Raw genomic sequence first — 13736 nt, forward strand, 5'->3', positions numbered from 1 at the left:
GGCACAGGCAAGTTGTACAACTTGCATTTGATGGCATATGGCATACATACCCAGGTCTTGACTCTTGAAGTGTCATTTTTACAGTACTTCACCTATTCCTTGTAGTTAGTCCCCCCATTTTTAGAGGAACTACAAGGACTCCCTCAAGCCTTGCACCTTGGCACCATAGAAATCTCTCCATCTCTCTCTCTCTCTCTCTCTCTCTCTCTCTCTTTCTCTCCCTCCTGCAGCCACTTGCACAGGTCAATTGGCCTGCGCATGTCCTGGGTCTTATATGTACACAGTGAAGTTTGCTTCTCGATAAAGAGGCCAATAAATAAGACTAGAAAGTCAATGGGTGTAGTGTATAGTGACCACCGATGAACGTCATAATATTAATTGTCAGGGAAAGCTTGTACACTCCAATAATCTCCTGGTTCGATTTTCCCGTGTTTTGTTTAACATTGTCACTCGCTTTTGCTGCGTCATGGCTTTTGCAAAGCATTACATTGCAATTTGCGACTTCCAAGTTCCTTGCGCGTGTTCCATTCCAGCGGGCGAGCTGAAAGACCAGTGAAGCCTCATGCCTGCACGGACGGTTTCGGGAGAGCGACAGAGGATGTGTGTGTGTGTGTGAGCTAGGCATTTATATGCATCTCGAAGATGGAGAATGCAATTATGCGGCATGTGGTTGCTGGTAGCCTCGCAGCGAGAACAAGCTCCTGCCACTAGCCCCCGATCGAGTGTTCGTCCAAGGTCGGTGGGTACCCGTGCTATTTCGTCGTCCAATCTCGATGGTTCCTGTTCGATGGCATCATCATTGCTGCTACCATTGCAGCCAATGTTGCTGCTGCCGCTGCTAGGGTTGCTACTCTACTCTCGAGCAGCCTTCCAACAAGCGAATGGCCAATCCCACATCAACGATGATGCCCAAGCCCTGCTCGCTCTCAAAGCTCGCATCACGGCAGACCCTCTGCGCGTCCTCTCCACCTGGACGACCACCAGCAGCAATAGCAGCGGCAGCAGCAATGCTATTCCCTGCAACTGGACAGGGGTCTCCTGCGATGGTCGCCAAGAAGGGTCGCGCGTGGTGCGCCTCATCCTGCCCTCCAGCAACCTCTCCGGCACCCTCCCCCCTGAGCTCGGCAGCCTCCATTCCCTCACCCACCTCAACCTCTCCTTCAACGCCTTCTCGGGCCCCATCCCGGCTCCCATCTCCAACCTCACCTCCCTCTCCGTCCTCGACCTCAAACACAACCTCCTCTCCGGCCCCCTCCCGCCGTCCCTCGGCCTCCTCCCCGCCCTCTCTCTCCTCAACCTCAGCTCCAACCTGCTCCAGGGCCCCATCCCGCCCACCCTCGGCTCCCTCCCTCGCTTGCAGACCCTCGAACTCTCTGACAACAATTTCTCTCACAGCATCCCCCCCCAGCTCGGGAACCTCAGCAGCTTGCAGGTCCTTTCGCTCGCCATCAACAACCTGTCAGGCCCTGTGCCCCCTGAGCTGGGCAAATTGCCGAATTTACAGGGCCTCTTCTTTTATGCCGCCGGTCACCTCAGTGGATCCATACCTCCAGAGCTAGCTCGTCTCAGCAAGCTGCAAACCCTAGACTTATCCAACAACCAGATATCAGGACCGATACCTCCTGAACTCGCACAGTTGGAAAGCCTCCAATATCTCAAGCTCTTCTTCAATCCCATCAGTGGCAGTGTCCCTCCACAACTAGGCCGCTTGAAGGATCTCAAAGGTCTCTACCTGTTTGATACCAAAATCGAAGGACCCATACCTGCAGAGCTCGGCAACCTCACAAATCTCGTGGATCTCTATCTAGATTCTGGCGGGATCATCGGTGGCATACCTCGCGAGTTATCCCAGCTGAAGAGCCTGCAAGTCCTGAAGTTAGACAGCAATACCCATCTCAGTGGGACCATACCCCCAGAGCTGGGTGACCTTACGAATCTCACTTTCCTGACTCTGCATCTGAACAATCTGTCCGGACAGATCCCCCCTCAACTGGGCAAACTAGTCAACTTGCAGCATTTGAATCTGTTCTCCAACAAACTCAGTGGAAGCATCCCCAAAGAGCTTGGGAATCTCGTCAAATTACAAGACCTCGCCATATCAGAGAATCAGTTATCAGGAAGCATACCTACAGAAATGGGACAGCTTGTGGATCTTCAGGAGCTTTACATGTCTGAGAATTCACTTGGAGGCAGCATTCCCAAACAGTTCAGCCAGCTGAGGAGTCTGCGGGTGCTCACACTGTATAACAACAATCTTACTGGAACCATCCCTCCAGAGCTTGGGCAACTTGAGAATCTGACAACTTTTTCAGTTCACAATAACCGGCTTGGCGGCACCATACCCTCAGAGCTTGGCAATCTCACAAAACTTGTGAATCTGTACTTGGGGAACAATAGTTTCTCAGGGACTTTACCACAAGTACTCGGATCACTCAGCAATCTTCAATATTTAGATGCAGGCTTCAACAATCTGCATGGTGTTGTTCCAACGTTTTTGGCAAATCTATCCAATCTAATATACTTGCAATTGTCAGACAATAACTTCTCTGGTGTCGTGCCTGCATTTCTAGCCAACTGCTCCAACCTGCAATGGATTAAACTAGACAGGAACCTGTTAAAGGGTGAAATTCCGGTTGAAATAAGTCATCTTAGCTATCTGCATAGCTTGTCCCTTTCATCAAACAGTCTGACAGGCAAGCTTCCTGAGTCCTTCACCAACTACAGCACCTTGGTGGTTCTGAATCTGCGGGAAAATGCAATGTCAGGAAAGCTGCCAGACTGGTTAGGACACTGCATCAATTTGCGTGTTCTCAGTCTTGGACTTAATCAGTTTGAAGGTACATTGCCAGCTTGGCTCTGGACTCTGGGGCAGCTCCAACTCTTGGATTTGTCTCATAACAACTTTTCTGGAACTGTATCCAGCAATGTCTCTCAGTTGCAAGCTTTGCAGAGAAACGCAAGTGCAACCTCAGCACAAAGTAACCTCTTGCAGGATAGCATTGTGCTAGACTACAAGGGCCAACAATTATTTTACACATATGTGTACTCTGAACAGGCTTTCTTGGATTTGTCTGCAAATCATCTTACTGGTGAAATACCTGTAGAACTGGGATTACTCAGTGGCCTGCAAAACCTCGATCTGGCAAACAACGAACTGACAGGTGGAATCCCTCCAGCCTTGGGAAAGTTGGCCGCATTGGAGTCCCTAGACTTGTCAAACAATGAGCTTATTGGGTCAATACCTGTTCAGTTGGTGAATATCTTTGGGTTGTCATATCTTAATTTGTCCAATAACAACCTTTCAGGACGTATTCCAACAGGTGAGGAGGACTACTACAGCTACTCCCAAAACCAGGCATAGGCCTCAGCTTGATTGTTAAAACTTGAATGAAGTGCAACATCATAATTTTTTGCTTGTGGACTTTTTAGCTTTTCCTGTTGAGTGTGTACCAACAAAATCTTGAAGCTGTATGGCTTGCAATTTTGTTTATTGAGCAGTTTAATCTTCAACACATTGTATTGTCATTAGACTAGACGGGACAATTCAAATTTGAGAGGCGAAACACACAGTTTACTGTATCAGATAAGCTTACTAATACATATTGTAACTATGCTCTTCTGTTGAAGGTTATCAGTTCAATACTTTCAACGAATCAGCCTACCTTGGAAATCCAGAACTCTGTGGTCCTCCTCTCTCAAAAGTTTGCTCTGATTCAAATGAAGGACAAACACCTGCAGGGCAGCCACTATCAGATCATGGTCTTAGCAGAGCTGCAAAGCTTGCTTTGATTCTACCCATTACAGTTGGGATTCTGTTCCTTGGTGGCTTAGTCCTGGGTTATATCTACTGGAGAAGATCCAGGAGAGGTAAGGGTAAAAGTGAGACCAATGTATTTGCAATGGGTCTGCATGTCACAGTGGAAGATTTGCATAGGGCAACAGAAGGCTTCGGCAACAAAAGCATTGTTGGCAAGGGCAGCTCGAGCACAGTTTATAGAGGTAAGCTTCGGGATGGTATGCTGATTGCAATCAAGAGGCTGGAAGTAGGAAGCTCTGGTGAAGCTGAACGCAATTTCATTGCAGAATGCAATGTGTTGGGCATGATACGCCATAGAAACCTTGTGAGAATCCTTGGCGCTTTGTCAAGCTCAAATGTGAGGTTTCTCATCCTGGAATTCATGCCTAACGGGAGCCTGCACACACATCTGCATGGGTCTGAAGTCTGTGAACTGGGATGGAAGGTGCGGCTTGATATTGCCATTGGTGTTTCTTATGCAGTGGAGTACTTACATTATCAGTCTGGATTAGGACAGATTCTTCATTGTGACCTCAAGCCTGGCAATATCCTTCTTGATGAAGACTTTACCCCGAAAGTGGCTGACTTTGGAATTGCAAGACTGATCAGTGCAGACAACATTATTGCAAAGCCCTTAGCAGCTTCCAACTTCAGGGGAACGATTGGATATGCTGCGCCAGGTACGATAGCTTGCCTGTCCAAGAGAAGCCTGTATGTATCTACTTATAATTTGAGCTGGCTCTAAATAATTGCAGAACTGGTCTGGAAATGTCAATGTCATTTGCTGTTCTGAATCTTGACTGTTTTCTTTTTTATGGGCATTTTACATCCAGAGTATGCCTCCTCTGGTTTCATTACTCCAGAAGCAGATGTCTACAGCTTTGGGATTATAATACTTGAAATGGTCACATGCAAGAAGCCAACAGATGACATGTTTGTTGAGGGTTTGACATTACCGAAATGGGTCCAGAGAGCATTCCCACATATGGTTCATGAGGTAATTGATCCTGCCCTTCAGATGGAGTCGGAGAAAGAGGTCCTGCGTTTGTTGAAGATAGGCTTACTCTGCACTCAGAGTGTCCCAAAAGATCGCCCAACCATGAAAGCTGTACTGGAAATGCTGCATGAGAACTTTAAGAAGGAAGACTTGAGGACCAGAGACGTGTACTCACTGATGCGAGGAACACCAAGTAATGATGAATTGCTTATGTCAAGGCTCGTCGAAGAGTCGTCTGGCACCGACAGGTTGGTCACTTCAACTTTTGCTATCAGTTCATACTTGCGTTTCAATCAGGTAACAATCAAGAGACTGCAAGAATAAGCTGCAGCTTACACACGTCTTGGTGTTATTGCAGCAGGTCAATTCTTTCCAACACTGGGAGTAGCTCGGCATAGCACCGATAACATGGACTGACTGCGGTGCAATGTACATCTCCAAGCATCACCCTGCATAACTGCCCCATGCAGATCACTGGGAGTAGCTCGGCATAGCACCGATAACATGGACTGAGTGCGGTGCAATGTACATCTCCAAGCATCACCCTGCATAACTGCCCCATGCACATCACTGGGAGTAGCTCGGCATAGCACCGATAACATGGACTGACTGCGGTGCAGTGTACATCTCCAAGCATCACCCTGCATAACTGCACCATGCACATCCCAAAACACCAGTATTCTTTATGACTTCTTCAGAAGCACTTTGAACCCTGGATTTCTGTGCACTTGCCAATAAATGTCTTGCATATCCACAGTCCACTACTGGTTGGGTAATTTGGGTGGTTGGGTGGAAAGCAAAGCCAGGGACGTGCGGCTGATGTGTCAAGCATAGGAAGTGCTAAAAGTTGTCCGCGGATGAAAAATTGTCCGCCAAAACCTCCTGCCCAAGTTAGAATGTCAAAATGCCAGCTACTTGGGACTTGAACCTGCGTCATTGTAGGGACCATCTAAATCCATTCCCAACCTACCAATTGCAAGCCACATGATCATCATTATTATAATTATTCACCTTTTTCAATAATATCCGGATGGTGTGAAGCATTCTACCCCCCTTATTGGAGGGTTAGACTGGACCCTCTCTCCACGAGTTTGAAATGGCCCCAAGGGGTATAACGACCTTGCCTTGTTTTTTATTTTATATAAACTTCTTTTCCCATGTGTCTTTGCCCAATGTCATTTTGAGCCTACAAAGAAAGACTGGCATTAACGTTGCATTTTACGTTATTTGGAAAATGTTTTTTATATGTATACTGGTCGAGTTTTAGATTCCAAGAATAATTCCAAGAAATTTTCTAGTAATTTAAAAAACTGCAAGCACTAAGTTGTTTCTTTGTTTCCACTTTTCTTGCACCTCCTGTGTTTTATAGAATTGTCTTTTGCCTTCTTCTGCATCCTCCTTGGTTGCACCTTTGTAGAAGGGGCTTAAATTTATCATCATGTGTGTCCTTATCAATAAGCTAAAAATTAGGCTTCCATTCAACATGTGTTTGTTGTTGTAAACCTTCAACGAGTTGCTCAAATTGACCAAAGTCAAGTGCACTTGTTGGAACAATGGCACTAAATTGTCAAGCATATCCATGGGCCCCATGTTGGGCTGATTTTTGCAGTCCATGAAGGGATTACCAATCCCAAAATTAGGTATGACATCCATGGTCTCTCATTACTACCACAACGTAATCAATGAGTAATTTCATAAAAATCTCAATCCATCCTAGACCAATTAGATTTGTCAAATGAGTCCTCGATCTTAATTATCAAATTAACCTTAAAGCTTGTCCCTAATTGATGCACCTTCAATTCACTATAAAAAATTGAAGTAATTTAGACTTGTAAACATGTTATCCATAAACCTTAAAATTTTTTGGCATTCATGTTCCTTAGGATCATACGATGAACTTAATGCTTTTAATGGTCCAAAAATCAAACGTGCATGTCTCAAGACTTTTTTCCTAAGGTCTATCTTGAACATTCAATAGCATCATAATGATAATGATGCCAAATGAAAGATAGAGCTTTTCACCACTTCCCATTCATTAGTAAAAAAATAAGTATAGGATGCACAAAAATCTATTTAAAGATGTTACTTACCTTTTTGAGGCTGCAAGAATGTGCGTACATATCTTAGTGTACACTTTTTTGTTTAGACTTTTTCCATAAACCAATCTTAGCTAATTGCCACACACAGAAATATCTCATACTTGTGTTTGTTGGAATACCACATCCCACTCTACTAACTCACATACCTCTTTGACTCATCGATGACCTTTGTGCTCTAAGAAGGTGCCCCACAAGTCCACCTTCTTTGCAATATCATAATCTCTAAACAGGTTCTCCTCCCCCTATCGCCCTAATATTCTCGACTTTTATTTTGTTCAAACCCCTTTTGTTTTATTTAGGGGGTTGAATAGATTAACTATTAAAGATGTTGGGGCTGATAGGAAAGGTGAAGCTCTATAGAATCAATGATACTATGAAGATGGACTTGTGGGGCATTTTGTCAAAGCATAAAACTTTTCTATGAGCCCAACAACTTTGGGAGATGGAGTGGGATGTGGTATTCTACACTGGCAAAGGTGAGTATGAGATTCTCATGGGTGCAACATCCTCTTGCATACCTGAGCCAATAATAGATGCATTGTTAGTTGTAAATTGTAATTTGGAGCTTGTGTCAATAATAGATACATTATTAGTTTTTAATTGATGCACATGTAACACATGGGTTATCGGCATACATTTACAATATTTCTTGAGACAAGGAATTATGACAAGCCCATAAGATTAGTGTAAAGGAAGATGTTTTAGTCGACATATCAAAATTCCAAGGATCTAACTACACTTTTCTCTCTTACAAAATCTACTTAAGGAAAACCCCCCTTCACTAATACATGTAAGTAGCCTTCTATCAATTGTCTTCCAAGCTCCTTCTTTGAAAGTTCTATAATCAAGGGAAGGACTAGCCTCCTTGCCTAGTTTCCATAAGAGAGCCAGCAAAAAATATTCATAGTTGACCATAAAGGGTACAAGTAGAAAAAACACTTAGTAGACCATAGTTCAAGCTTATGGGGTCCTTTTAAGTCAAGAAGAGATTAGGCCAATATCTCTCCAAGTTTGCAAATATTGATATCTTCAGTTTAAGTTGTCAAAGTCCTTCTATTGATCTTGATAGCATATTGAGCCCTTTTGTTGATCTCAATAGAAGCATATATATATGGATGTTATAATTAAAGCTAATAGTGTTGTGTATAATGGACCATGATGCATATATTTGTTGAATTTCCATGTGCTTTGTATAGGCTTATAAATTGTGATAAAGTACATTATGAATAAATATAAATTCTATTTTGTATTCATATTTTCTATTCAAATTTTTGAATGAAAAATATGCGATGATCAAGGAGAATAAGAGATTGCTAACTCTTTTTGAAAAGTCATGGAACCATTTTTTATGAGAGATGCATTTGTGCATGACAATTCTCAAAGGAAGGTATGATTGATGTTTTTTTTAAAAGTTTCTAACAAAAAAGTATTGTAGTCTAATTTTTGTTTTTGAAATGTGATGGGAGGCAGCACCTGCCAGGTTACAACCATGCCACACATCTTGTTTAGGATATATGGGTAGGAGATTTATTATCACTTTTTTGAGTACATAAAAATGTATTCAATTTCTTTAATTCATATGTAAAATCCTCAAGTCCCTAGAGCCTAATGCATACAAGTTGTAATTTCCCGTGCAATTAAAAATCCACAATGTATTTCATGTTAGCTTGTTGAAAGCTTATGTATCAAACCCTGAGCATATTCTTGATGATTGACAAGTTGTAATGCCAAATCAAGGAGCCCTTAAGATTTAACCTAAAAGAATACTTGATGTAAAAGAGAGGATCCTTAGAAGCATCACCCTTAGGGAATACCTTGTCTAGTGGAAGGACTATCCCGAAGAGGATGCTAGTTGGATTGACAATGGTGCGCAGATCGGTTGCTGTATGCTCACGTAGTGAATCCCGGAAGGTCCCCAAGAACAATGAACTCTACTTTTTGCACAAGTTACAAGGTAAAAAGCATGAACGACAAGAGCAAGAGACCAATTGGGTTCAATCTCCCCCCATGCCTTGTGTGAGCGCTTCACAAAGCATGTATTTTATGTATATTTCTTCTTCATGCTCAATAATAGCCCAATTTACAAAAATATATCAAGCTTTTAGCTTTTGAGTTTGCTTTAACAAAAATAGAAATAAAGCTAATGGACGGTGCCCAAAGAGTCTGGCACGCCCAATACAATGTCCAAATAGAAATAACATATCCGTGCGCATAGGCGCATACAAAATAATAATAAATAATCAATGCCTCAATAGACATAACAAAATATAGGCGTGGCGCCTATCAAAATATAATACATAGGTCGAATACTCGCTAGACTCCAATGCTTTCCTCCGCCACTGCTGCTATCTCTACACATCAACTGAAGCATTCACAATCGTTAGTAAAATAATACAATTAAACCGACAAAAGTGAATACCTAGCAGTCTTCAGCTACATAAATAAATCAACTGGTTAGAAATAAATCCTAACCTTAATTTATTACGAGTGCGCACTCAAAACTCATAAACGTTTATTAATTTAATATGTATTTTGCGGAATTACCCTCTATGGAATCACCCATGTACACACTAAATTAATGAAATGCCCGAAAAGGACAGGCGTCCCCATCAACTTCTCGCACAAAGAATCCACTTTGTGTATGAGCCCCGATCATCAAAGTTTACGGAATCTACCGTAAAACCTCACGGAATCCACCGTGGCACGGAATCCACCGTGAGATATGCCTCCTGGCATCATACCCCCGGGGTGGGATAGCAATTGACCTCAATTGCTATTAGCTCAATGTGGAGCTAACAGAGTGGGGAAAGCATTTAAGTCTCTAGCGTGCATTCATTGTGCTTCCTCTATAGGATGGTTCTTAAATTTAACTAGATATCTAGAATACATTCGGCCAGTTCTAGTGGTCATAAAGTCAGTGTCTATGATAGCTTCTGGTTCAAGTATTTCAGTCTCTTCCTCTAATAGAGGTGGGTTTTCATAAACAGGGTGGACAGGTAATTGGCCTCTAAATGGTCTCAATAAACTAATTTGAAATGTATTGTGAATTTTCCAATGAGATGGTAATTCTAACTTGAATGCATTGTCATTAACTTTATGAATGATTCTAAATGGTCCATAGAATCTAGGAGCTAATTTGACGACTGGATGTCTATCTACACTTTGCAGTCTACGTTTTTCTATTCTCAGCCAAAAATAATCATCAACTTTGAAATTCATGGCTTGTCTTTTCTTGTTGGCTTGTTTGGTATATGATTGCTGGGCTTTAGCAATCATATCTTTAACTTCATCAAATATACTGTTATGCATACTAGTAATATCATCAGCACTTTGAATTCTATTAGACAAAGATGCAACAGGTGTAGATAATCTATATCCATAAATGACTTCAAACGGTGCTTTCTTTGTAGATGTGTGCGGTGTATTGTTATATGCAAACTGTAATAAATGCAAATGAGTGTCCCATGTCTGAGGTTTAGAGATAGTATATGCACGTAAAAGATCTAGAATTGTACTGTTTGTGGCTTCTGTTTGTCCATTAGTTTCTGGATGAAATGCAGATGAGAAATCAATCTTTGTGCCTAGATTAGCAAACAGGGTAATCCAAAAATTGTTACAAAATTAGAATCACGATCTGAAATGATAACTTTTGGCAATCCGTGGTTAGTAAAAACAGTTTTCAAAAATAATTGTGCTGCTTGTGATGCTGTTAAAGTTTTCTTACATGGGATGAAATATGCTTGTTTACTAAATCTATCTACAACTGTCCAAATCATATCATGGTTAAATTTAGTATTTGGTAAACTAGTAATGAAATCCATAGAAATTTGTTCCCAAGGTTTAGATGGAATAGACAAAGGCATAAGTAATCCATACTGTTTACCATGATGTCTCTTAACTCTTTGACAAATCAAACATTCAGAAACAACGTTAGATACATCAGCATCCATATGCGGCCAATAAAAATCTTCAGTTAACATACGTAATGTAGATATGATACCTCTATGACCTTGGTATGGGGGACAATGAATTTCATTCAAAACAAAAGATCGGAATAGAATTGTAACACACAATCTCTTTTCATAAAACATAAATCCATCATTATATGACAATGAATCAACAGGAATGAAATTATTTTGAACTAATTTATTCCAATCAGAATGAAAAGTAATATCCTGGTGATATGTATCTTTCATAGCAATCAAAGAATCAAAAGATATGACAGAAATATTATGAATGGCAGGTCTTCTACTCAATGCATCAGCCACTACATTTTCTTTTCCAGGTTGGTATTGAATGATAGGATGAAAACTTTGAATGAAGGAAGCCCATTTGATATGACGGTCAGAGATTTGGGGTTGGCTAAGTAAATGTCTAATACTTTGCTGATCGGTCTTTATCATAAATTCTGAACCCATTAAGTAGTGTTTCCACTGTCTTAATGCTTGTACAACTGCTAATAGTTCTTTGTCATATGTGGAATATTTCAGCTCAGAGGGTTTCAGCTTACAACTAGAATATACTATAGGATGATTGTCTTGCATAAGTATGGCTCCTATTCCTGATCCACTAGCATCGGTCACTACTAGAAAGAATGGTCTATTAAAGTCAGGCAACTGTAGAACAGGGGCATTGGTTAATGCATGTTTTAGTAAGTCAAAGGATTTCTGTTGATTTTCGATCCATTGATAAACAATTCCTTTCTTCAAAAGTTTGGTTAATGGTAAAGCAAGTAATGAAAAATTACGTACAAACTTCCTATAGAAACTAGCAAGACCAAGGAATGAGCGTAACTCATGCACATTTTTAGGGACAGGCCAATTCAATATTGCATCAATTTTCTTAGGATCAACTTTAATTCCATCAGATGATACAATATGACCTAAATACTCAATTTCCGTCTTAAAGAATTCACTCTTTTCAGGATTTGCATACAGTTGATTTTCTTTCAATAACTGAAAAACCAATGACAAATGCTCATAATGTTCTTTCTCATTTTGACTAAACACCAAAATATCATCAAAGAAAACAATTACACAGTACTGATATTTCAAAAAGATACGGTTCATCATTCTACTAAAGGTAGCAGGTGCATTAGTCAATCCGAATGGCATGACTAAAAATTCGTAATGACCAAACTGTGTTCTAAATGCAGTCTTGAATATGTCAGACTTATCTAGCCTCACCTGATGATAACCAGACTTAAGGTCAATTTTACTAAATATAGAAGATCCTTGCAGTTTGTCCATAAGGTCATCAACTCTAGGAATAGGGTACCTATTCTTTACAGTGATCTTATTTAACAGTCCACCAAAGTGATGCTCTGTCTACCAAATGGTTAGTAACACACTTGATTTTATCTTTTTCTGCATAGGTTTCCTCATGGAAATAGTCATCAAACTGACTAATGAATGCTAGAACAGTCTTTCCTTCTCGTATGCCATTGAAAGTACAAAATTTAAAACTTCGTTTACTTATCTTTGATTCCTTGCGAATGGTTTGAGCTTCAAGGGTGGTGTCGATGGTACGTCGAATCAGATCTTCAGCTTGAGGTTCTTCTTTGTCGGTAGACGCTCTTTGTAATTTTGCCAATTGCGCTTGCAATGCTTGCCTAGCCCTTCGTTCTTCTTCCAATTGCATCATGATTAAGTCTAGCTTTTGCTCCATCGTAGGCTCAGGTAGGTCGTCTTCAGCCATAAGATCATCCATATGTGGTTCCGTCATCCTGTAAAACTCAAAAGACCTTTCTCACTCAAAATCAGGTTAGCGGGATGAGCGTAGCTCAAGTTCGGGGTTACAAGGCTATGTGTTTTTGGGTATTTCTTTCTCAATCTTCAGAAAATCTGTAATTTTTCCTTCTTCGTATGCTGAAAATACTTCAACAAATCTGCGTATGGGTAGAATACCTTCCAACGAACAACTTTGCAGTTCGGAGTTTCTGCGCAGGAACAGCCCTTCTAGGAGTTTTGAGCACAAGTCAGTTCTGACTCCAGTTGACTAGTCTGACTTGCAGAGTTGCAGACTTAGGTGATTTGCAAAGTTGCAGACTTGCAGAACTTAGCCGACTTAGTGAACTTGCAGAACTTGATCACAGATTACTTGCAGCACTTGATTTCTGAAGCGCATGACCTGGAGTTGTTGACTTGCAGAGTTAAACTTAGTGTGATTAAGCTTAATTGATTAAGCTTATGGGGGGAAACTTTTTGATTAGAAACGTCGAATTCGTGGGGGGTGGCCGTTTTTTTTCGCCACGCGAAAAAATCGGACATACTCCGAGACCAGGCGGATCGATTTTGTGGCTTAAGCTTCTAACCAAGCTTATAAGCTTATTATTAAGCTTTTTGAAAGAAGGAATTATGAAAATAATAAAGCTTATCTCTCTCTGTTTGACGACTTGATGAAGGAGATGTAGGAGTGGTCCTCCGCCTGTACAGCCCGGTCCTTCGCGATCTGATGACACAAACAGGGGTTCTTGATCGCCAAAAGTCTGCCTGTATCGACGGTTCGCGACGAGATTGACCGTAGAGCCCGATCGTTCCAGGAGCTCCGCCTTCGTACGAGATGGGTAGCGATTGGAAGCTCTTGATCTCAGCTCCGCTCTGATACCACTGGTGCGCACATCAGTCGCTGTATGCTCACGTAGTGAATCCCGGAAGGTCCCCAAGAACAATGAACTCTACTTTTTGCACAAGTTACAAGGTAAAAAGCATGAACGACAAGAGCAAGAGACCAATTGGGTTCAATCTCCCCCCATGCCTTGTGTGAGCGCTTCACAAAGCATGTATTTTATGTATATTTCTTCTTCATGCTCAATAATAGCCCAATTTACAAAAATATATCAAGC

The 13736-nt window shown here is 41.4% G+C and overlaps 1 protein-coding gene across 2 annotated transcripts; it reads left to right on the forward strand.

Moving 5' to 3' along the window:
- Positions 1-453: 453 nt before the first annotated feature.
- On the forward strand, positions 454-5951 carry LOC148014070 (uncharacterized). Of its 2 annotated transcripts, none has more exons than XM_087666340.1 (4): positions 454-3320; positions 3628-4476; positions 4630-5041; positions 5152-5951. In XM_087666340.1, exons 1-4 carry the CDS (start codon positions 650-652, stop codon positions 5189-5191), a joined length of 3972 nt encoding a protein of 1323 aa, XP_087522466.1. In that variant the 5' UTR covers positions 454-649; the 3' UTR covers positions 5192-5951. The 2 variants fall into 2 exon arrangements, with proteins under 2 accessions (XP_087522466.1, XP_087522467.1); XM_087666341.1 differs by having other exon boundaries at positions 5155-5951.
- The last annotated feature ends 7785 nt before the right edge of the window (positions 5952-13736 follow it).

This window comes from Lygodium microphyllum, chromosome 25, assembly GCF_053477565.2.
Source record: "Lygodium microphyllum isolate KBCC chromosome 25, Lygodium_microphyllum_v1.1.10, whole genome shotgun sequence".
NCBI lineage: Eukaryota > Viridiplantae > Streptophyta > Polypodiopsida > Schizaeales > Lygodiaceae > Lygodium > Lygodium microphyllum.

Coding starts and splice junctions, on each gene's coding strand:
- LOC148014070 (XM_087666340.1), top strand. CDS start 650: ATGCAATTATGCGGCATGTGGTTGCTGGTAGCCTCGCAGCGAGAACAA. Junction 4,477..4,629: donor GATTGGATATGCTGCGCCAG/GTACGATAGCTT, acceptor TTTTACATCCAG/AGTATGCCTCCTCTGGTTTC. Junction 5,042..5,151: donor GAGTCGTCTGGCACCGACAG/GTTGGTCACTTC, acceptor GTGTTATTGCAG/CAGGTCAATTCTTTCCAACA.